The sequence below is a fragment of the Fistularia commersonii genome, chromosome 24 (assembly GCF_037954325.1).
Source record: "Fistularia commersonii isolate RoL2024-O1a breed Wild chromosome 24, RoL_Fcom_v1.0, whole genome shotgun sequence".
NCBI classification, from domain to species: domain Eukaryota; kingdom Metazoa; phylum Chordata; class Actinopteri; order Syngnathiformes; family Fistulariidae; genus Fistularia; species Fistularia commersonii.
In genome coordinates this window covers 5,668,975-5,692,534 of record NC_141307.1, presented here as the reverse complement: position 1 = coordinate 5,692,534, position 23,560 = coordinate 5,668,975, and the positions used below count along the sequence as shown (strand labels likewise).

The window sequence follows — 23,560 nt, the reverse complement described above, 5'->3', positions numbered from 1 at the left end:
AAAAGCCGGGTTAATGCCAGACATTTACAGCCCGTTTTGGAGACGCGGCCGCAAAATGATAGGAATCGGCACCGGCAAAGAAGAAAAACAGGGCCGATCCACGGCTAATACTGAGGGAGGTTTACCGTCAAGCCTAAAACGGGAAACATTTGATAAGACGACAGGCGCGGTCGATTTTCGGACGAGGGGAGTCTGAGCGAATCATTCGGCTCATCCACAAAGCGGCAGTTGAGACTGTACAGGCACGCAAGGAGGACGGGCCCGATGGCGCCGGGAGCCAGATGATAAAGCCGGCGCGCTCGCTCGCAGATGCTGACGATGGAAACATGCCGCGGACAAGTTAGATTAACGCACTAACGTTGGCTAATTTATGCAAAATGTGGGAGTGTCAGTGGGGATTAGGCAGCCATCTCTGCCTCGGAGAATTCATCTTAGTTACGATGTTTAACAACAACAATCTTCTGACACAACCGTGAGCCAAATGCTATCTTCTTCTTTCAGGGATGGCCTTAGCCAATCATCTTCCTCCATCTCTTCCTCTCAGACCAACTAAACTCCTGTCCTCTGTCACTCCATCCAGAGGTCTCCTCTCTGGTCTTCCTCTGGTTCTCCTGCCTCGCAGCTCCGAGCTCAGCATCATTCTGCCCACATCTTGTCCGTCCCTCCTCTGTTCATGTCCAAACCAGTGCAACTCAGCACTGATCCTCTCCATCCTCCTCAATCCCAAAGAGAACCTCTCTTTTATCACCCCTGATACTTTACTCCACCCATCTTCTCCACAATCTCCATTGCTCTGGACTGTTGATCCTAAGTGCTTCGATTCATCCCGTTTGACCACTCTGACCAGAGATCACAATGTCATCTGCAAACATCACGGTCCATGGAGATTCCTGTCCAACTCCGTCAGCCTGTCAGCCCGTCCATCACCGCTGCAAACACGAAGGGGCTCGAAGCCGATCCCCGATGTCATCTCGGCTCTACCTTGAACTCACCTCATCGCGTGCATACATGTCTTGCACCGGTCTGACATACTTCTCCGCCGCTCCAGACTCCCTCATACAACGAAAGCTGCTCTCTTGGCACTCCGTTGTGCGGTTTACAAGGGCACATTTCAGCTCCCTCTCACCTTCTCTGCACTTCCCCATCAACATTCTTAAAGCAAACACTGCATCTGTACAAAGAAATTGCCCTGCTGTTCTATGTATTTCATCAGCCCATGTCAGAAAGAGGAACGCTGTCAAAATAAAACCTCGACTTTACCTCGCTTCGGAAGTTAAATAACCCATCTCAGAGAAGTCGAACACACGCGGGACACACCGGGGTGCGTCCGCAGTGCAAACACGAATTCATCTCAGCGCAGCCATTAACTAATGTCCCCCCGGCTCCCGGGGATATAAGATACGCACCCAGTGGTGCAGCCGCACCATATTTCTTTTATATGGCGTCCGATAATTCTGACAAGCCCATCAAACACTGCGGTTGGCTCGGTGTGACTGGGACACGCCAGAGGACAGTCCGATGCCGTTCTTACTCCCCCCATCGCTCTCGCGGGTCGACTCGGTCGAGGGTTTCAGCGCGGAGCTGCTTTTTCCCGTGCCAGATGTGAACCGCCGCCGAGCGGATTCGTCGAAGCCCCCCTTTCCGAGAAAAGCTACTCGACAGCATACCTGACATCGCGAAGAGGAATTTATCTCGTATTTGGCCTCGCTTGGAGCTTTCTGGATGAGGACGAGCAGCGGCGGAAGGGAGGTTTTTTGTTTTATTCACATCTTTGTGCCAGTTACACAAGCAGGACGTTAAATGTTAATTATTGCGCCCTCGAGAAGCCGACAGATGGATTTTTCATTTTTCCTTTAACTCCGAGCACACCCGCTTTGGTTGACTGTGTCTCGCTGCTTTGAGTCCACGCTGGGTTAACACTCTCCTCCTGCTACTTTTAATTTAATGAAGCCAAGTAAGACAATATTGATCCTCCCATTTAACTCTGCGCTGAAAGTACGTCACGTGTAAATTCATAGCGAAACTGAGCTTGATTTCTTCCAGGGAATCTTAAAAACTGCCCGCTTTAAAAGAAAAAACCATTTGTTTAAGCTTTGTTAGCCGCTTCGCCAAGAAGGCCTCAATCCACATTGAGCTGCCCTCCGGCTCCAACGGTAAAATCCCGACTCCGCCGCATCCATGGGAGAGTCTGCTGGAATATAAACCGGCCGAGCGCGCTTATTAAAATCTCCTTCCCGCTAAGCTCAGCGCGTGAAAACACGCCCCCTCTTATCTCGAAAAACTGTCCGAGTCTTATTTCATCATGCGAGGTTTCGCTTTTACAAATCACATAAACTGCTTGCCCCCCCCCCCCCCCCCCCCCCCCCCCCCAGGTGGGACTTTAGTTGTCTCTCTGAATAAAAAGCAATAACCTGAAAATACAAATGCCGTCACGGTCACCTTCCTCTCAGCTTACTCACTCGCCTCCCTTTTTTTGCTTCTATCTCGCCGGGTTTCACCGCGGCCGCCGTTATGGATGTTTTCTGTGTCAAGGTAACCTTCCGGGGATCGACTCTTGTCTCTCGATTGAATAATGAATGTTTTTATCCGCGGCTTCGGCGAGCGAAAACAAACACTAACGCACACCGAGGTGGCTTTTTTTGTATGCCGGCCGTGTTGACCAATCAGAAAATTAAGCTCCTCTGCTGGCCCGCGTTGTCCTTGCCCCGGCTGGCCTGTCTATTCGGTGCGGCGTAATCAATATCTCGCTTGTGGTCTCTGATCTAAACACTGCTCCGTCTCTCTCCGGCACTAATGAGCAGTGGGAAACATCAACTAGACAAAAACAAGAGTGCCGGGGGATCAATTAATTGAGATTAGGTAGTAATGACGACAGAGATGTGTGTGTGTGTGTGTGTGTGTGTGCGCGTCGGTGCCGGCGTGTCAGTTCTTTTGTAGATTTGCGCTCCTCAGCAGTTAGGTATTGCCACCAACTTAGCCGCTGCTGACCGAGTTGGAAATGGCAATTTTGCAAAGCGTGTCGTTTTCCTAAAAGTAAAGTTTTATGCTAACGAGCTGATGGCACGGAGTATTTTACGACTTGAAGGTAAATGCGATTCCGGAGAAAGGTACCTTCGGGCTGCTGCCGGGTTTTAGGAAGCGAACTGGTCCGGGGGCTGTGTTTCCAGAACACCGAAATGTGTTTCCATGGCAGCGGGGACCCGCGCCGCAACGGTTTTGCTGGCTCTGAAGCGCTACCAGCTAACAGCCCAGCTCTCGTGGTTCCTGGGGGGACTTTCGGTGTGGAATCTCCATATTCATCCAGATTTGTGAGGGGTTCCCTTTAGGTTCTCCGGTTCCTTCCACATGCAGGAGGTTCAACGGAAACCCTACATCGCCCAGATGTGGGAATGAGCGAGACGGAGACATCTTGCAACCCTGAGGGCAGGATAGGAGGCCAAGATAGAGAATGAATGAATGAATGATTGGTAGCATAGCCTTGAATAACAATATTGTCCTCAAGCTAACAAGAGATCTTGCAAAATCTGACAAAGGAGCGCAGAGCTGTGCTATCATTCCCAGCAACGGAGTCAATGAGCGTCACCTGACCGGAACCTCCAACCCGGTGATCTCCGGTCGTTTTGAAGTGCAACGGTAAGCGGTATTTCAGGATGCTTAAAGTCCTCTGATATCGCATAGGCGAGCACAAAGCGGTCGCGGTTCATGCAAATGACTGAAAGCATCTTTTCTTGGTTAAACAAATAAAAACATCTGCTGTTGAACATTTGGGATTCGGAGAAATAGAGTGAAATGTAGGCAGCGGCCGCCGATGCGCGTTGTTCGTCCTTTCGGACGCTTTATTAGACACGGCAGAGATGTACAACTGGAGGTGCCGAGCTGAGCGGGCCTTAATAACACTAACTCAAACTGACAGATGTGTTTTATAGCATAAGCAGCTTGTTGGGTTTGTTTTATACAGGACTTTTTTTTTTTTTTTTTCCCAGGAGGAAAAATCTCTCTTTGTTTTATAACCCGGATCATTGTTCATGTTTATGAAAACACCGACTTGCTCCGCTTGAATGGTACTCGTCGGGACGAACGGGAAGTGTTTTGTTTTTCGAGCGAGCCGCCGTCGGAAACGCTTCGGCGCGTCTCGACATCGATTTTACAAGGACCTGGAATTCAGCTTGGGTGTTTGGTTTTCTGTCGAACACGCCAAAATATCCAAGGGTCCGCAATTAATTGCCCGGGGGTTGAGCTCAGATGATGCATTCGCTGACCTCTCTGCGCTTTATTCGCCGTTTCTCCCATCTCTATTCAGAATGTTCCCGTTGCTTCGTAAATAAAAGGAAGGAGGCGCCAATGAGGCAAACAGACGAATCCCGGCTCTAGAGCTTCTTCACGAGGACACCGGCCAGGTTTGTTGAGCCCGGCCCGGTGCTTGTTGTTCACATTAATCAAAGGAGGTTTAGCTCAGGGTCAAATGGATTTGATCTGGGCCCAGATCTGTGCTGCTGAAGTAAGCGGTTGTTTTTTTTTTTCCAAGGAAACAAATTTAACCTTCACAAAACAGCAGGAAAGTGGAGTTCCTGCCTCATGGAGAGTGGAGGATATACTTATCTCTTATCTCGCTAATATGCTAATCAATAACAGTCATCCGACGGTTCTGCTACACGTCTTGCCGTGAACACGATAAGACCAAGCGCTAATCGCTATTTCCTCGTGACGGCGGTAGATTCCAGATGCTGACAACCTCGGCACTCTCATGGCTGCAGCTCACCCTTGATCTCGGCGCTACGTCTCCCGGGCACGCCGATGTTCAGATGTTTAACATTCTAGAGGGATCCGAGAAACGTCTGCGATTATTTCTAAAGGGCATCTTCGAGCGGCCGTCGTGGATTTCCTTCTCGGTCACGGGTTGGAAAATCACGGATAAATTCCGGTGGTCTGAAGTTGGCGTCGGACGGCTCCGCGGAGGTGGAGGGGGGAAGGACCGACCGCCGAGCAGGCCGTCACGAGCGGCTGCGAACGATCCGTCGGCGAATGCAGCGACGGAAAATAGGACAATGCGGAGGCCGGGGAAGAGGACGCCGCAGCCCCGGAGCAGGTCATTAGAACGCGTGCGCCGAAAAAAAAAAAGCGAACGAGCTCGCGATCGCTGATTGAAAACACAACACGGTTCCATCACTTTGAATATGCTGTAACTTTTTATTGCACATTCCTGTTTGGTCTTGCAAATGACCTTTCACTTTTTCACCTTTTTTTCTTTTCACGCCTCGGTCTCGACCAAACGCTCGAGTCGGGAGCGGGGACCCGATAGCCTCGGGGGAACCCCGGAAAACGGGGCCGGCGCGCCTGTTTTTCTTCCGACGGGTGAGACTTGAAAGCACTGGGAGGTCACGGCGACCCTTTGTCTGTGACTGAGGGGGATTTTGTCCAAATCTTCGCCTCGACGTCGTCCAGGATCCGAATTGCGGGGGAAGGAACTGCAGTGACATCATGGACGGGACGGGTGATTTTCTAGATTCCACTTCTGACGCTCCCTTTAAGACCCCAAGGCTTAGCAACCTTGCGTCCTTTTTCCGCCCGAAAGTCCCCGCGAATAAACACGCCTTCACCCATCACACACACGCACACACGGAGGCTACCATTCTTTTTTTTTTTTTTTTTTTTGTTTTGTTTTTTTCTCTTTTTCTCACGACGGTACCCGCAACATGCTTCGAAATCTTCATTTTGGCAAACCACGAATAAATTAAAAACACAAACATTCAGAGAACGCAACGTGACATTTTAGGACGCGCCGAAATAAAAAAGTTAAATACACAGAGTACAGAAGCCCCGCCCACCCGACCGCTCCCCCCGGGAAAGAAAAAAAAAAAAAAAAGAATATAACAAAAAGGAGAAGCATTTGCATTTTTGTTTTGTCTCCGTATCCTTTCTTGCTTTTCTTGAAAATATATACAGTAGCTAGCTACCAATCACATATCACATGCAGATATAATACAACATAATCAGTTCAGTTAGTGTCTGCAAACTACCGATCTAAACTATGTCACAAAATTATTTGCCAGCAAACACTCAGCTTGGAGGTGTTTGGTCTGGGTGATCCTCCGCCGACCGGCCGAGAGCACACGAGACCACCAACCCTGAAATGACGAGCCAACTTGAAGGAGGACTAACACATGTTCACAGATCAGATGGTATGTCGTATCTTTTTAAAATTTTTTTAATTCTCATTTCTCGACGGGAGTGCAGACACGTATTTGCTCACACATGCACCGGCACACGGACGGACGCCGATTCCTGATGGGGGGGGGGTACTTTTGGGGACGCGGCTCGCCTCCGCTCGGCTCCTGAGGCCGATTTTCCCCTGGTGGACGAGGACGGGAGTGAACGCGCGGATTCGAGTCTTTATCCTCTTATGGGTCACAGTAACATGAAAAGTAATCCTTGCTGCGGACCAGTGCGTGCTTTCCGTGTGTGTGTGTGTGTGTGTGTGTGTGTGTGTGTGTGGGATCCAGCTGTAAAGTTCAAGCTGCGCCTGTGCTCGTGGGTCCAAACATCCGGCTCTGGGATCACCGTCGAGGCCTGCTGAGAGCTCGCTGCCTCCTCTTCCCCCCCCTCCCGGAAACAAAGAAAAAACAAAACAAAAAAAAAAAAACGAGGAAGGGGGCAGGGAGTGACAAAATGTCAACGCCGAGCAGGAGGTTTGACGTCCTCCATCACTCTGCCCTCGCCGCTCTCCTCTAATGACGCTCAGTTGAAATGTCAGACCAATTAGCAGCTCCCGCGTTGACATTTAACCGGCAGATTTAACCGCCGAGGAGTCCGCCGGACCGGGCGGGCCGTCCGCGGACCCGTCCGGGCCTCGATTTTGCCGCATTTTCCGTACTGAGTCTCAAAACCTCCTCCTCGCGTTGAGGAGCGGCGTGCGCGCGAAGTAACCGCGGCGGCACGAGCGAATGACATCTACCGCCATTTTGCAAACCACCGGACATTTCCGAGAGGCGAGGCCGTGTCGATCGAAGCCTCGGCCCTATTTTCGCTCTCCTCTAGCGGCCGCCGTTCGTCTCCCGCTTTGGGCCGACGTCGGACAGCGTACATTCATCGAGAGCGCCGCGGGACTCCCGCTCCGGTCTGCCTGCAAGTCTTGGGGTGTTCCCACCACCGTGGAGGCTGCAGGTGGACGTGTGTGTGTGTGTGTGTGTGTGTGTGTGTGTGTGTGTGTGTGTGTGTGTGTGTGTGAGTGCGTGTGCAGCGCAGCTAGACATCTGCATATTTTTTTTCTACTGACCTTGAGTTCTTTAAGAGAGAGAGAGAGACGACGTATGAGGCAGTGCACACACAGAAAACCTCCCTCACAAACACACCGGCGTGTTTACACTAATAATAATCAGGAGTTGACAAAGACAGTAGAACAAGACACGTAGTTTAGCAGAAACAAACAGTGCTCCCTTTAGCGTCGTTCACAGTTCAATCATATTTTTCTCCGTTTGAAGGGTTGCCTCCCTTTGCTCACAAACACAGACACACATGTGCTGAGGCCTGGCCTTCAGCTGTACCATCTGGTATCTAAATCATGGGAATTACAGTCTTCTTCCTCTCCTGAACACACATGCACGCGCGCACACACACACACATGAACAATTGTAGAGGGAGAGATAGAGAGGGTTGATGCACTGTCATTCTATTTATCAAACAATCTCCTGCATAAAGCGACACGTGGTTTCTTTTTTTTTTTTGTCCCCCCCATTAGAAATCAATCCCCATCTATGCAACAGTGAGCTCTAAATTTAGCCAAAGTAGATGGAGAGAAAGGAAAAAGTGGATGAGCGAGCGAGATAGATAAAGAGAGAGAGAGCACAGCTCCACGTAAATTACAATCTTCATGTTGCATCGAACTGTGAGCAACTCCACAGTTTCAAGGGAAAAGGGGGAAATGGAGGAGTGACTGAGTGAGTGCGAACGCCGGCGCGCTGCCCGTCTAATAAACATTAACAGCTTCATTTATATGTAAATGACCCGACAGCCACGGAGAGGGCAGATGGGAAATAATGCCGGAATCAGTGCGACGGGGATGGCGAGGAGGGACAACAGGAAGAGGGGAGGGCGAATCTTCTTGCTTGTGTAAAAGTCTTTCGCGTCGGGTCTGAAAAGTCCACATCCTGTTTGTCCATCCGCACTTGTGTTTTGGTGGGTAAAAGAACGGGGAAAACAAAACAAAACACCGACGTTGATGCACACTGCATGCATGTGGACGCGCCCCGGCTTATGTCAGATGATGTGGCAAACATTCAAACACACACACACACACACACACACACACATACATCTTCCGCTCGGGCCCCTTTTACGAAGCGAGAGGGTAGACGGGGTGACGGCGCGCTCTCGGAGGAGTAGTTTACGACAATGGCGGCGCGTCTGCTCTCCGGCAGTGGCGAGGATAAGAAAACGATCCGGAAAAGAAGATGTCGATAAACACGGACACGCAAGACATTAAAAAAAAAAAAAAAAAAAAAAAAAAAAAAAGGAAAAGATTTCTGGAGTGGAACGGGAAAACGGTGAAAGATGATTAGCGTGGTGTGTCGTGTTGCGTGTCGGGGCTAGCTGGGGTTCGGTCCGGCTAGCGCAGGGGTCGCAGGGCCGACGCCCCGGCGCTCAGCCGTCGGACACGGGCGGCGACACCCAGCCGTACTTCTCGTGGGTCTTCACCAAGGACTTGAAGGTAGCCTCGGCTTCTTTCCGGCTAAACGCTTTCTTGGACTTCCCCGCTTTCCTACATATGCGCCCCTGTGAGGACAGAGACGAGAATAAGGTCATGAAATATCAAGAAATGCACAAAACTTATAAAAGGATGATAAACCGGCGGTTGTTGTGAGACTCTTGAGAGCCGACGGGACACATGATCCCAATGCACGCAATTGTATTTACATTAATATAGATTTCAGTCGTCTTCAAATGAGAGGCAACGTAGCACGTCACTTTGTGTTGGGACGCTCTAACGGAACGATGTTTTCCTTTAACATTCTTTTATGCAACTACTGGTTATCATTTGTAATGTTGGCTAGAGAAACCAGAGGAACCCAGGCAGACACTAGGATAACGTGCAAAGTCCACACAGAAAGGGCCCCCCGGTTGAAATCGTACCGGGTATCGAAATGATAGATAACATCATTTTTACATGTATCGGAAATTAAAGCAATGGTTTTATATATATATATATATGTGACGTATCGTATCATGCGTGTCGGTGATGAGCGCTTCTTGTTGGTTGTGGGTTTATGCCACCACCAGTAATACATGTAACTATTTGGGAATATTAAAAAAAAAAATTCATAGGAGCAGCTTCCAAAAAAAATTGGAAAAGCAAAATACTGAGAAAAAAAATACCAGAAAATGTTTTCTCTGAACCACAAATGCAGGTGGCTATTTGGGATTTTTTTTTTTTTTTCCAAAAAGTGTAAAATGTCCCATGAGTTGACAAAACCCCCCACCCCTTTTCTGAATGATTTTTTTTTATTTTTTATATTAGGTAAATAAATAAATTCAGGATTAGAAATATGGAAAAAAAAGTGAGGAAAATAAAATCCGTTCTTTTCTCAAAAATTTTCATCTTGATGTGAAAACTACGAAACAAGCACGGGTGCATAGACTCCACATCCCTGCTCTGGATTGTCGATCAGACGGAAACTGAGCCTCGCCGGCGTCTGTGCCGGGCTTGTTCTGGGAATGCAGAGCGATTTTTCAGACGTTAAAAAAAAAAACAAAGGGTCACAAAACAACACTGGTTGACGTGAGCGCAGGAAGGACGGGTTGGATAAAAGCACGGCCGCGGGCGACCCGCTGACTGAACCGCCGCCGCGGACTCCAGCTGACCAACACCATATCGCGGTTAAAAAACCAGGGAGCTGAGCTTTTAAGACATCAAGTTCAATCAGGGGCGCAAATAATCTCTTGTGCAGCGGGCGGCGGGGAAATGGCGAAGAACGACGTCAGCGGGACGGGGATGGGGTCGTAAATGTGACGGGAAATAAATGCCGGGGGGCATCTAGCCGGGACGGCGGATGTTGGTCCGTGAAATGAGCGCCTTATCAGCCGTTATCAGTGAAGTGCTACAGGAGGAGCGACCTCATCTTCAGCTATCCACAACAAACCCGGCCTTTCTTCTCCCGCAGAGCGGCGGAAATCATCCCAGAGGACGGCTCGGCCTTTTTATTCCCCGTCTGCGTGGCTAATTAAACTATAGCAATAATATGAATTCATACTTGGCTGGGTGTCGTACAAAAATGACCAGGTGCAGAGGAAAAAAATTGCCCCTGTCCCCGAAATAGCAAGAAGTCCCTGCAAACATTATTATTTTTGCTAAAAATGTGAGAAAATCTTTTTAAAAAAAACACGACAACTTCAAGCAACACTCACTGGTTCATCTCGGCGTGTAAATGGATGAAAATAATGACATTCTTTTGCTTTTATTATAATTAGCAGAACACCTGAAGAATGAAGCAGCAGCTTATTTTATTTCTTTTTTTTTTTTTTTTTTTTTGCAAGAATCGCCGAGGACCCGGGAAACATTCACGCCTCCTCACGCGCACGGCCCGTGACGAAGGGAGCCGTTGTTAGCGGCGTCGCAAAGCGGACGCCCGGTTGGGAGTATGAATTGAAAGGAGCGACGGCGGCCTCCGCATCGGGAAATACGAGGTGTGACTCAAAGACAAGTCACTACAGCGTAAGGTGAATCACTTCCTGCGCGAAACAAAGAAGTCGTGACGAGCCCGGCAGCGGCGTCCGCCAACTGACTTGTTTTTCCACGCTGAGGCCGCGTCCTCAAACATGCATTCGCCCGGTCCCGCCGCCTCCCAACCCCTCCGGCCTGAGCGCTTCTTGGCAAGCAGGACCTTCCGCCGAAACCGACGCGAACGGTATTTTTGGTGCAGAAAAAAAAACAACAACAGCCCCTGCGGCGGGACGCTTGCGTCCTGCTTCTCGGTGACGGAACAGGGAATGATCCATTGTGTGACGGGGGCGGTAGAGGCCTTCGGGAAACAGGAAATCATCAAAATCATCGCATTCAGAGGCCATTTATTACTTGCTTATCTCCTTAAAATATCAGTTTCCTGCCGGATCCTGGAGAACTTGATGCTGATTTTCAGGTAATTTGAGGATTCCAGCGCTTAGATATTTTCAGATTATCATCCACATGCTATTCTAGGTTTGTCAGCAGTCAGAATCTATTTGTACACACAAAGAAAGGGAAATCCTATCATGCAAGGTTTCTTTTCAGTGCTTTTTCTCCCGACAAACGAGAAAATAAGCACCGTTCCGCGTCTTTTCGTGGGAAAAAAAAAACAAAACACTGATTCACCGAACAGATGATGAGTTGATCGTTTTCGGTTTGAGCTGGGCTTGGCTTGGTGTTTCGGTTTTACAAGCGGCCGTGTTTTTCTTGACGGGATCACGAATTTCGCGGCTGTTGGAACGAACGCAGTCAGGTTAAGTCTGACCAAGTCTCACTGCCGGACCTAAGAGATCATTTTACCTCCCAAATCAGAAAATGGAGGCCATATTTCAGGGAGGAAGGAAGAGCTGAGCGCTGGGCTCTGTAAAAACACTCCCGAGGCCGGTTGCTCCTGGCGTGCGATCCGATTGGTCTATCGGCGCGTCCTGTTGCGTACCTGCTCGGCTATTTTGGGCGGGCGGTGATGCCGAGGGGGGATGAAGGGCGACGAGGTGATAACGCGGAATGATCTGGAGATTAGGGTTACAGTTTCCATCCCGGTGACAACGGTGGCCTCGTTTCACCAGCTAAGCCCGGTGACGCTAACGCGTGCCCGTTTCCTCCGGTGTTGTCCTCAATTCCCTCGACAATCGTCCGTAGTCACGCGTGACTCCATCGTGACGCCCTCGGATAATCTCGCCGTTTGACCGCGCACGGCGGCCACCGGCCCCCGTTTTACCGTATCAAAAAGTCAGCGTCCTCTTTCTCAAAGCGCCGACGCACGGAAAACCCACGCCGCGTCCCGGTGGCCTGTGAACCCGACAACACGGCACAGAAAACAATCATGAGCAAACTCATTATCCACCGCCATCTACTGCCATGCGTATCGCTGTGCTCGCCACTTAATGGCGGCACCTTCCCGTGGAGGTGGTAATTATGTTGATTGGCCTGTGTTACAGCCGGGCCATCACCATGGCGACCGATGGGAAGCGTGGAGATACGTGTGGTTTTTATGTTGCGCCGCTGCGCGGCTACGAACTATCTTTTATTAAATTCCAAATGAAACTCTGTGTGTGTGTGTGTGGGTGACTCATTTAATCTTTTTGCATGCAACTTAAGAGGCGCTGCTGTGTGAAAAAAAAACAGTTTTGATTATGATGGGCTGGAGGAACTTTGGGCTGCTTTAGAACAAAATCTCATTTTGTCCGTTTCTGTCCGTCTGCTGTAAGCTTCTATGCAGCGGCTGGATTTTGGATTTTCGCATTTTTTGGCGTTAAAAACACACTTTACAAGTTAAGAGCAAAAGGTGTCAATTTATCCGGGATCATGTGACGGATTTGTGGTTTTACGCTGGTTTTTGATCGGATCGTTTATGATCTCGCAGGAGAGAGTGTGGGAATGAATGGTCGAAGAGGTGAGTCCAAATATACGCCTGAATGAGTGTACTGATGCGCGAACCCCAACAAAAAAAGTGTGTGACTTCGGCTGGCGGAGTTGAAATTGAGCATTAATTACCGCCATTGTGCTCGCAGTCACGGACAAGAATGCCTCTGCGGATGAATGATGCGTCCGACGATGGGCAGAGAAAGAAAGGAATGCTCGTGAGAAAAGAAGGGAGTGCTCCGGGCCTGTCGGTGCCATGTCAGTGTTTATCTATTTCGGCCCAGCGCTCGCTCGCTCGCTAAAGAGGGGGCGGGGGCACGACGCGCACTTGTGCGAAGCGGCTGCTGTGCGGTCGTATGAATGGAGATCGCTCAATGGGCGGGCCGCGGGGCATGTCGGGAATGGGCTCTGGGGACGGCGAGGAGGCGGGGGGGGGGGGGGGATTACGTAATGCGGACGTGTGCTTGATGAGGTCGGGGATAAACATAGAGGGATCGATGGCGTCGTCATCCTCATCGGATCACCGGGGCGAGCCCCCTGCCCCGGGGGGGGGCACGGCGGGGTCACGGGGGGACAAATACCGTCGTGTTTGTACTGGCTGCCAATTATCCCGGCTCCTCCGTCTGCACCGATAGTTCGCAATTATTCGGCTGCATCTGCCGAGCGACGACAGCCATCGTAACTCACGCGAAACTTCGGCCGCCGACTCTGCTGATCCCACAGTTTACTAATGATTCCTTCACCCGGAGCTTGATGTGAGGCTTTTTTTTTTTTTTTTGCAGAGAAAATCTGCACGCCGGACGACGGGAGGCGGCGTTAATGGCCGATTTCTCCTGAAAACGTCGGGTCCTCCGCCTCTGCAGGCTGACGGTTTTAATCCCACATGACTGATTGAAAGTAATCAAAATGAGACTGCCGAGAGAGCTCTCCGAATTGGATTTGTCAGATTTGGGGAGGGGAGGGTGGGGGTTATCTATATTTTAGAGGTTGTCATTACTAGATCCTCAGCTCAAGACTGGTTTTATTACCCCCTAATATGCCAGGATCGCTTCAAAATAATCTGCGGGTGCCCAGACAGAGAGCCACAAACACTGCAAAAGAGAAAATACACAAATGTACATCGGGTTGCTGACATATAATCGTCCCTGTATTCCTTTGGGAGCTCATACAAGTAGCTGAAAGAACACAACCAGAGCTTGTTTAGATCCTTGATACCGCTGCAGCAGACGGATGTAAGAAATGTCTATATGTATAGTAATTCAATTTAACATAAGAAATAAACATCTAATATGGGACTGGACCATCTATCATACGGTCGGGTCATGTAGGCATTCGGAAGAGGTTCGATTTATCTGAGTTGACAATGCAACGTCGGGAGAACATGAGAGCGACGACACTGGCCCTCGGAAAAAAACGACCGGCGTCTGAGATGATGCCGGGTTTCGACCCGCGCGCAGGATTCCACGGTCATCTCACAAACGGGGCGCTAAACACACACAGATAATGGGTTTGTGTTGTCAGAGTCTCACCTCCTGTCTATATATACACCTCTCATTTCCGCTCCTCCCTCTCATCTACGGGCGAAGTGTCGAGTACATCGACTATCATCTCAGCACTCTTGTCACCACATGGATCCCCTCGCTCCAAAAATAGACACGGCTTTTGTACAAGCCACGCCATTATCTTCACGGAGAACCGGCTTTCAAGGCTAAATAAATACATTATGTGTGTTTAGGTTTATATATAGAGCTCTGTCTGCGTAAGGGATGGAAAACACACACGCAAGATGCAAAAAAAAAAAAAAGACCAAACAAACACACACTGGGATGATTAATCAATAATCCTTCCTGGCGGAAACTGGAGACACTACTGTGTAATAAGGAAGTGTTGCAAAGCTGCAGTATGCACACACACACACACACACACACATACAATTGTACACACACATACACGCAACCTCTCTGCTTTGGGTAGTTTTTGCATGACCTCTCGTGGAAGTAAGATGCTAAATGAACACAGATGACTTGGGAATAGTGCTGAGTTATATTACCCAGGGCAGAAAAGCTGTGACGGGGTGGGGGTGGGGGGCGGTTGGGGGGGGGGGGGGGGTTGGGGGGGGGGGTGACAGTTTACATAAGGTCGCCTGTCATACTGTCGTCCTGCTGATGTCAAAAGGAAAAAAAAGATAAAGGGCCCGGCTGAGGAGAAACAAGCAGCTTCATGTCCTGCAGAGAAAATGTGACACCAAAGTGTTCATTTTAGAAACGCAGTGTGTGTGTTGTTTCATTTTTCAAGCTTAAAGAGGGGGGGGGGGGGGGTCTATTGAGGGTTTAAACGATTATACCCCGGAGTGCAGCTGGAGATGCAGCCGTTTCGGTCGGGAATTGCAAAGCAGCCCTCCTTGCAGCTGCAGCTGCTGCTGCTGCAGTGCACGCAGGATGAGGAAACAGATTTGACAGGATTACATAATCTAGTCAGTCTAAATCCCAGCCGCTAGGAGAGCTACCTGCTGCGTGGATCCCTCAATCCGTTTCCACGGGCACCGAGCGCGCCGGGTCTTCCTCAGGAAATTACAGGCCGGAAGTGCGGATGTTACGGGACTGCGTTAGAGCCCCTCCGGCGCCGGCTCCGGGACTCGGTTATCACAGGAGGCGAATTTATGGGGGCGATAAAGGGAGGTGATGGAGGGAGGGGGACTGCAGAGGCGCGGAGAGATACTGAGTCTGCCTGAAATGGCTGCCGTAAAGTCACATCAAGATTAATAATACTCCCCCCCCCCACCGCCCACGAACAGTGTGGATGTTTTCAGCGGGAAAGGAGCGTGTGTGTGTGTGCGTGTCTTCTAACCCTGTCCTCGGCTGCTGTGCCAAACCGCTTTTACGCGTTCATTACGCATGACGCACGGACTGAGCCGCTCGTCTCCCGCAGCCGGCGGCGTCCCGAGCGGCACCCCGACCCCAAACCCGCCTCACCCCAAAACCCGCCTCACCTGTCCTCGTACGAGACTCGCCGCGAACTGCCTCATGACCGCCTCCACCGTGTAGGCGCTGGACCATCCGCGGGGGGTCAACAGCTCCATGCATATGGCGCCGCCGTCCAGCACGTAGCCGTTCTCCAGCCGCGGCGTCAGCACCCGCATGAACGGCGGCGAGAAGGGGAAATTGTCGGGGAAGGTGACGTTGAGCAGAATGAACTCGGTGCTCGTCTCCTTCATGTCCTGCCACAGCGCCGAGTCCTTGTCCACTTGGTGCAGCTTGACGTTCCAGTCGTACAGGTTGTCCTCCACCAGCTCCACCGTGATGAAGTTGTCCCCTAACCTCCGGATCTCCTGCAGCTCCTTCATCAGCCGCCGCGTCCGCACCTGGGTGCAGTGTTGCCGGTGAGGCGCCAGCGGTGGTATGGAGGAGGCACTGGTGGCTTTGCTCCCTCCTCCTCCGCCTCCTCCTCCTCCTCCTCCTCCTCCTCCTCCTCCGCCTCCTCCTCCGCTACCTCCACCTCCTCCCGTCTGCTGCTTCTCCTTCGCATCCCTGGCCTGCCTCTCCTTGCCGGACGGCTTGTCCTTGGCGTGCTGGTCCAGCTTCCTCGCCTTGATCTCCGGGGTGCTCAGGATGTTGGCGTCGTTGGCGGTCTGGCAGTGCTTGTTGGCGTTATTCTTCTGGGTGCCTTTGCTGCCCTTCAACGAGCCCTGGTGGTGCTTGGGGTCCTCGGTGTCTCGGTCGTGCAGGCGGATCAGACCGATCTTCCGCAGTAGGGTGGCCATAATTTTCTTTCCCGTCTTCTCCCGGTCTCTCCTCCTCCGCCTTTCCCCACGCAGAGGGGCGAGATTCACCCTTTCGAGCCGGGTTCCCTCCTCCCTCCACACACACGCACACACACACACACACGCACGCAGGGACGACTTCCTTTCTCCTTGGGCTGATGCTCGTATCTCGGACGGAGCTTGTCCCCCCTCCGCGCTGCAGCCTGCAGGGACGAGCCTGCGCGGTTCCTCCTCAGAACATCATCCCGACGCGTCCCGGCTCTGCTGGAGAGAGGGTGGGTGGGTGGGTGGGTGGGGGTGGGGGGCAGAGGGGGTGTTAACACTCCGAGACCAACACTTAAATCAAATAACACGCATTTCGCGTGGAATTCGGTCGCGCGTTCGACCGTCGTCGTGACCGCGGCTGCGGCATTACGCAGCGCCGCAGGTGCGCACCCCCCGCCCCTCCCCCGGACACCGGAGGTTATCGATACGATCTATCGGATCGGGATCGAGGGGAACAACAGAAATGATCCGAGTCGAGATTGAATTTAGATAGCGCCGTAAAGGTCGGGCGGAAATGTCACAAAGCGCAGGTCACGTTGAATTACCGCCGACTTCCAATACACACACACCACCTCACACACACACACACACACACACACATTTTCCCTTTATGCCCCGACACCTTCCGCTTACCCGACACTCGGTTTCCGTCCGTGCCCGTCCCGGGATTCAGCGCTTATCCCGGTGTGCGTTGGAGAAAGGACACCCCCTCCGTCCCTCCAGAGGCTCCACCATCCAAGGAGAGCTGCGCGCCGCCGAAGCCGGGCTGCCTTCAGGAGCGGGACGGCCGCCTCGGATGTGTGTGTGCGTGTGTGTGTGTGCGTGAGTGCGTGTGTGTGGGTGTGTGTGCGTGTGTGTGCAGCTGCAGCGGCTCCGGCATTAATGCAGGAGAGGACGAGCCGGCCCCCGGTAATCCTCCTCGCTCGGTCTGCTCTCACCGGGCGGAGCGGTGCGGCGCAGCGTTTCAAAATAAAAGCATATGACTTTCCCTGAAACGGAGGAGGAAAAGATTGGATTGAGTTTGCTGCAGCCCCCTTCTATAAAAAAAAACAAAAAAACAAAAAAAAAACATACACACACACACACAACAACACTTCACATGTTACATCTCATCTCTATTTATGATGCAAGCGCTGACATACGATTGGAGAGAAAAGGATGTTTTGGAATCGATCAAAGTGTGTTTCGTTGGGAAGGATCTATACGAGCAAAATATAATCCCGATCGATATGGCGTCATGCGAAAAGCTCTGTAACCAAGGGTTGTTTTGCCGTGTGGGAAGCAGCACCGTGACAGGAGCATTACATCATGAGGCTGATTTTATTCTGAAGGGGAGTTTCTCTCCCGGTTCGCTCTGTTCGTTTCGGTGTCACCTACTTGGAGGAGATTTACTCGGGAAAGGTTATCTTGTGACACTTGATAATACAGACCATTTTGTGGTTCATTTAGCTTACAGTTTGACTTTTTTTCCCCCCCTTTTCTTTCAGTTCTTGGTAAAGCTCTGCTCCACCTTGGTACTGCCTTCTCATCCGTCACGGGCCTGTTGACCTCTGCTGTTACAGCACTTGTTTGACATCCGGAGGTTTCAATGAGCTAAGTTTATAAATCATAATTCAGTTCTGTGTTCACCTGAATAGTGACACGCAGTTCAAAAACCTTCAATCTCATTATGATTCTTCCTTCCCACTTCTGGAGATACGTGATCTACACATTTATAAGCGTGTACCTGTTGGGGTAATGATGATAAAACGGTGCAAATATCATAGACATTTATTCTTTGGGGCTCTCTGCTTGCACAAGCATCTCCACTCTGTCTTGACCCAGTAAGTTTTAAACTGTAAACAAAACTGACTTCTTTGTGTTACTGTTGCTTCCGAAGTGAAATGGGAAGACGTGGGAAGCTGCATATTGGTGTGGGAGTTCAAGTGTTGGGAAATTGCACATTCATTTAAGAGTCATCCGTTTTTACGGACGCTTGCATGGTTAGCTAATTTTACACTTACTAGGTCAAATTAGAGCAATGTAGAATAAGATGTGCGCATTTTGCAGAACAGTTGATGAGTTGCATTCGGCTAATTTGTCACTGCAGTAATAGTTGATATTCAATGGATGTAAGGTTTGTAGAATGGTGAAAAAAGATACATACATCAGATGGATAAATGCATCTTTCACATTTAGACTTTTTTAATTCATTTTTTTAAAAGTCTATTTTTACGAATCATTTATAACACCAACAATTCTGGCACACCTCGTTTGCTAAGTCACCTGTGTTTTTCAACTATAAAAAGTCAGCCATTGCGTATATGTCGACCTTTTCGTGAAGCGTAAAGCATATTAATTACTCTTTGAGATATTGCGCTCGAACAAAATCCCAGTTCCAAAACACATTCATATTCACATGTGGATTCGGTGCGATTTGAATAATGTGATTTTATAATAATTCCGCGCAGCTTTTATCCAGGCGGATGTGACAGTCTTGACAAAGGGTTCGTTTACTTCCGGGCACTACGACTGTTGAAAACAGTGGGTGCTGCGGAACGGCACGATACCATTGGACGTCGCCATGGTAACTAAACAAGCCCCTCAGCGATTGGCCGTTAGCTTGCCGTAAAGCGTTTCAGAGTCGGGCTAACGTATACTCGGTGGCTATCAGTAAACAGCTAGTATTTCTGACGTGAAAATCCACCGTTGTCCGTCTATTCGTGGCGTTTATTTTTGTTTGAAAGCGGGCCCTTTTGAAATGGCGGAGAAGGTGGACAACCTGGAGGAACACCTCGAGAAATTCATCGAGAACATTCGACAGTTAGGTATCATCGTCAGCGACTTCCAGCCCAGCAGCCAGGCAGGACTCAACCAAAAACTGTGAGTCACGTCTCACCCTCCCCGCTTTACCCCTTTATTTATCTTAGAAATATCAAATATCAGCCAACTTCTGTGTTCTTTTTTTCTCCAACCCTCAGAAATTTAATGATATCCGGACTACAAGACATCGAGAAATGCCGGCAGCAGCTGCACGAAATCAACGTCCCGTTGGATGTCTTTGAGTGAGTTCTGTCACAGATCGCTAGCTTTAGCTTCAAGGTAGTTGTGTATTTAACTATCCGCTTGCTGCAGAATCGATCGGTTTACATAATAAAAAATCTGAACACAGTGAATTGCAACACTCCACCTTACATACGGCACTTACAATTTTAAGCCCTCCTCCAGTGACAAATGTGTCTCGCGTCTTTTTGTTTTGCTGCTGCATAGAACCCCCTGGTCTTCTATGGGATGCAGCGGCTGCACAATTTGACCGTCCACGATACGACTGTGTTCAAAGTGAGCGATTAGAATCCGTTTTCCTCTGCGGTTCGTTCCAAGAAGATGATCCCACAAGCAGTGTTTGTGACATCATGAGTGATTTAAAGCCCGTCTTTGGCCACTGTTCTATAGACAGAAGCTAAGACACAGACTACAAGGATGAACTCCAGGAACCTCGTTGTGTCCAGTAGATAGAGAGGGGTTGCTTTATGGTGCTCTGAAAATGAAGTAAAAGCGAAGTACTTGCTGTCAGACACATGCTGAATTTTCGATTAGTGGCACTCTATGTGCGTCAGAAACAAGTTTATTGTTTTTATTATGTAAAAGGTACAGTGAATTAGACTCAGGTTCACTCATCACCCTCAAGCATGACACTGGCATACAATTAATAAGGGACAGTTGACTGAGAGAGGTAAAGAAAACACACATAAAGAGCCAGAGACAAATAAAAGCCCCTGTCGTGTGCATAGACATTTAAATGAAATGTATGTGGTCGAGGACTTACAAGTAACGGTTCTTGAAGCATAAAATGGATTAATGTGCATTCTTTACCGCATGTGCTCATATCTGGAGGGGATTTCAAAATGTGCATTTGCAGTTTATTTTTCTGCTACGTGTCCTGTCAGTATGAATTGTTCTGCACCGATTTTACACTCTAGGCTTTCATACCACATAAAGAGGGTAGTTCCCTTAGAGGACGTTTAAATCTCAACACCTCAAGAACACCATGAAGAATACTTGGCCTTCGTAGCTTTATTGCAGTTTATTGCGGCTGACATTCCGCTCCATCTGTAGGTACATCGACCAAGGCCGCAACCCCCAGCTGTACACCAAGGAGTGTCTGGAGAGAGCCCTGGCAAGGAACGAGCAGGTGAAAGGAAAGATAGACACCATGACGGTAAGTGATAATATCAAGGTTACTCAGAATAAACTCCGTCTGAACCACTTGCCGTGTTGCGCTAAGCACGTCTAAAATGAGCTTTGGCATTGTCAGCCGAATAACGTCTGAATAACGCCCTTGTCACTACTTACTGACGAACCACTTAAATCCAGGGGTTTGACATTATTGACAGGGATTGTTTGTGTCCATATTTCTGTCACTATTGAAACCGCATAGATCCCCCCGCCCCCTTTTATTTGTTTACTGTGTTTTTAATTTCTTCTTGCTGTTTTCCAAATTAGTAAAGTCTTTAATGCGTCTAAAAACTAATTAACCTCCATTGGGCCATATATATGTATTGTTACATGTAGCTTTCCATGTGCAAAAAACAATAGTAGTACAATATTTATCCCTTTTCTGGATATTGATATGAGAAGCTAAGCGAAAAGAAATCCATATACGAACACATTTATATTTCTGTGGCCCAGGTTTAGTGTGAGTTGTAAATCATAAAGTCCTAAAACTGAAATATTCTGTTCCTTTCCAGAAATTCAAGAGTCTTCTAATCTCAGAGCTCAGCAAAGTCTTTCCAGAGGACATGGCTAAATATAAAGCTATCCACGGAGACGATGCCCCCTCCTAGTAACCGCTGCACCACGACCCCTGACCTTTCAACCCGCGACCCTTGCATTCAAAGCACGGGTGGCGTTCGTCCGAGCAGGATCCCCCGCTGTCCCGAGCACGAAATCATACAAACCTGTTACCGTTTCTCATAAATGCCAGGATGCTGTTTTTTGACCAGCTGCCAGGGACTTTAGTTTCAGCGTGCCCTTTAATTTTCGATTTACTTTTCTGCCTCTCGGACTGTCCGAACACTGAGCGGGAGAATGAGAGAGCAGAAATGCGGGGGGTTGAAATAGCAGCGGGTTATTTCTCTGAAATCCCAACTGCCGTGAACCGAGAGTTGCGCGGCGACGTCCTGATCCTGCATCATCAGTTGTAAATATAGTATATTTATCTAACTTTCTTTTGTAACGCCTCATGACAGTTGCAATGCGCCCATTTGTACCACACGCAGGCCATAACATTTTGTACCAAGCTCAGGTTTACCGCTGGCTGTCACATGGAAATGCAAACGTTATAAAGTCTGTGCCTGATCCCACGACATGGAACGAGCCCACCCTGGATTTATTACCCCTTTGTACAAATGTTTTTGTTATTAAATAATCCTTGTTGGACCGAAAGCAATTTGTCTGTTGAATATCAATCCTTTTATTTTTCCTCATCTATTTCCCCATTATCACATTAGGTCAATCATTTCATGCTCTTGACCGAAAACTGCTTTTCCCATGGATAATCAAAAAAAAAAAAAAAAAGATTTTAGAAGGTTGAAAGTAAGCCAGGACACCTGGAGAAACAACCTGCCAGGATACTGTGGTGTCTTGAATCAGACCTTCCGTCTCGGGTGTCGCCATCGGAAACCCCTGGGTCGAAACTTTCCGCCTCCAGTGTCTGTCTGGCCGCGAGATCGAGGCAGATGTTCCGGATAGACAAGGCTGCGTCATCGGCCGGGTCGCAGCCTAACACGCCTCTTCCAGAGGATTAATGCTGACGACACGCCCCCTGACCCTGGAAGCCCCCTGGTGTGACAGGAGGAGGGAAATGAGCCCTGTTATTGGTTTGTGATCTATGGCACCGGGTAATACGGACACCCCTCAACCCCTCGCCGTCACCCTTCCCTGAGGATTGCCGAACACTCCTGCCATTTAGTTGATGCGGTTTAGTCAGACCACAACCTGAATTTTATAGTAGGGCAGAAGACAGGATTTGGTTTCCCAATCTTTCTTTTTTTTTTTTTGTCTTCAATGCTCACTGGCATGCAACATAACCCCTAGTGGTCGTGACAGGAAGTGCAGTATTTTCAGTGGTCGTCTACTGCATTGTTTAGAACGAACAAAAAAAAAAAACATTTAAATAATCATAAGAATATGGCTGTCGATCAGATCAGAGGATTTAATAAACCATCAGAATGGTATATATGGCACTGAAGTCACAACAAAAACAAACATCCACATTAATGACATTGTCAATTTAAAAACACATTGTAGATGTCGAATGCGCTCATGTTTCATCCCATCCAAAAATGATTGAGGCCCAAGGTGTGTGTGTGTGGCCATACGCAAATTACCATTCATTTTTGAGATCCCCGTTCCAAGTAGACAAAGCTCCTCCTTCAACGTGGCCTCGATTTTTGAGCTCAGCCGCAGTGTCCCACCGTTGGAGACAGTAAATGCCGCAGCGTTGGTTTCAAGAGCGAGCCTTTCTGATTGTCCCTTTTCCAAACACGTGAAGGCAACGTGTCCTCCTCCGCGCTTCTGTAGGTGACCGGGATTAACAGCGTTATATTCCCACCTCGAGGAGAGGTTTCCTGAAATCATAGGTGCTTAAACTCTGGATTCAGCCTCCCATCACTTCCACAGGAATCCTATTATGTGATGCGGATTAGAGGTGGCACATTTGCAAATGTGCAGTTAGATTACAATTTCCCTCGGGTATTGCAAATTAAATTTTGCTCCAAAAATGGTGTGCGTGCGGTATGTGTGTGTCTGTGTGTGTTTCGGGGCCTGATGAATCCGTTCTACAAATATGCGCAAATCCCAGAGGGAGACGAGCTTTGAGCGATATCTCACAAAGAATCATGAAGAGGCTGAGTGTGTATCGTGTGCCAGATTACAGCAAACATCTGGGCAGGATCACCAGTGTCTTCCTGATGCGGATATTTTGTGGCAGTCGATGCAACCTCAGAACTCACGCTCTTCGCCTGTTACACCGTTATCCAGGAGGAAATGTCTGAAGTCATCAACAATAACGAAACGTGCTGCGGCGACAATGTGAGCGTTCAGCTCAAGCTTGCGAGAGATTTACTTTACAATCAAGTCCGTCTTCAAAACAGTTTGACGTAAAGAACTGAAATATTTCCAGTCAATCATTACGCTAT

At 49.2% G+C, this 23,560-nt stretch overlaps 2 protein-coding genes across 2 annotated transcripts; one reads left to right on the top strand and one right to left on the bottom strand.

The window, feature by feature from the left end:
• Positions 1–5,163: 5,163 nt before the first annotated feature.
• Positions 5,164–17,316, bottom strand: ube2ql1 (ubiquitin conjugating enzyme E2 QL1). Its single transcript, XM_086171472.1, has 3 exons — positions 17,016–17,316; positions 15,567–16,601; positions 5,164–8,769 (listed from the first exon to the last, which is right to left on the bottom strand). Exons 2-3 carry the CDS (start codon positions 16,335–16,337, stop codon positions 8,638–8,640), a joined length of 903 nt encoding a protein of 300 aa, XP_086027598.1. The 5' UTR covers positions 16,338–16,601; positions 17,016–17,316; the 3' UTR covers positions 5,164–8,637.
• Positions 17,317–17,876: 560 nt separating this feature from the next.
• On the top strand, positions 17,877–21,806 carry med10 (mediator complex subunit 10). The gene is made up of 4 exons (XM_086171473.1): positions 17,877–19,244; positions 19,343–19,426; positions 20,478–20,580; positions 21,110–21,806. Exons 1-4 carry the CDS (start codon positions 19,123–19,125, stop codon positions 21,203–21,205), a joined length of 405 nt encoding a protein of 134 aa, XP_086027599.1. The 5' UTR covers positions 17,877–19,122; the 3' UTR covers positions 21,206–21,806.
• Positions 21,807–23,560: the final 1,754 nt, after the last annotated feature.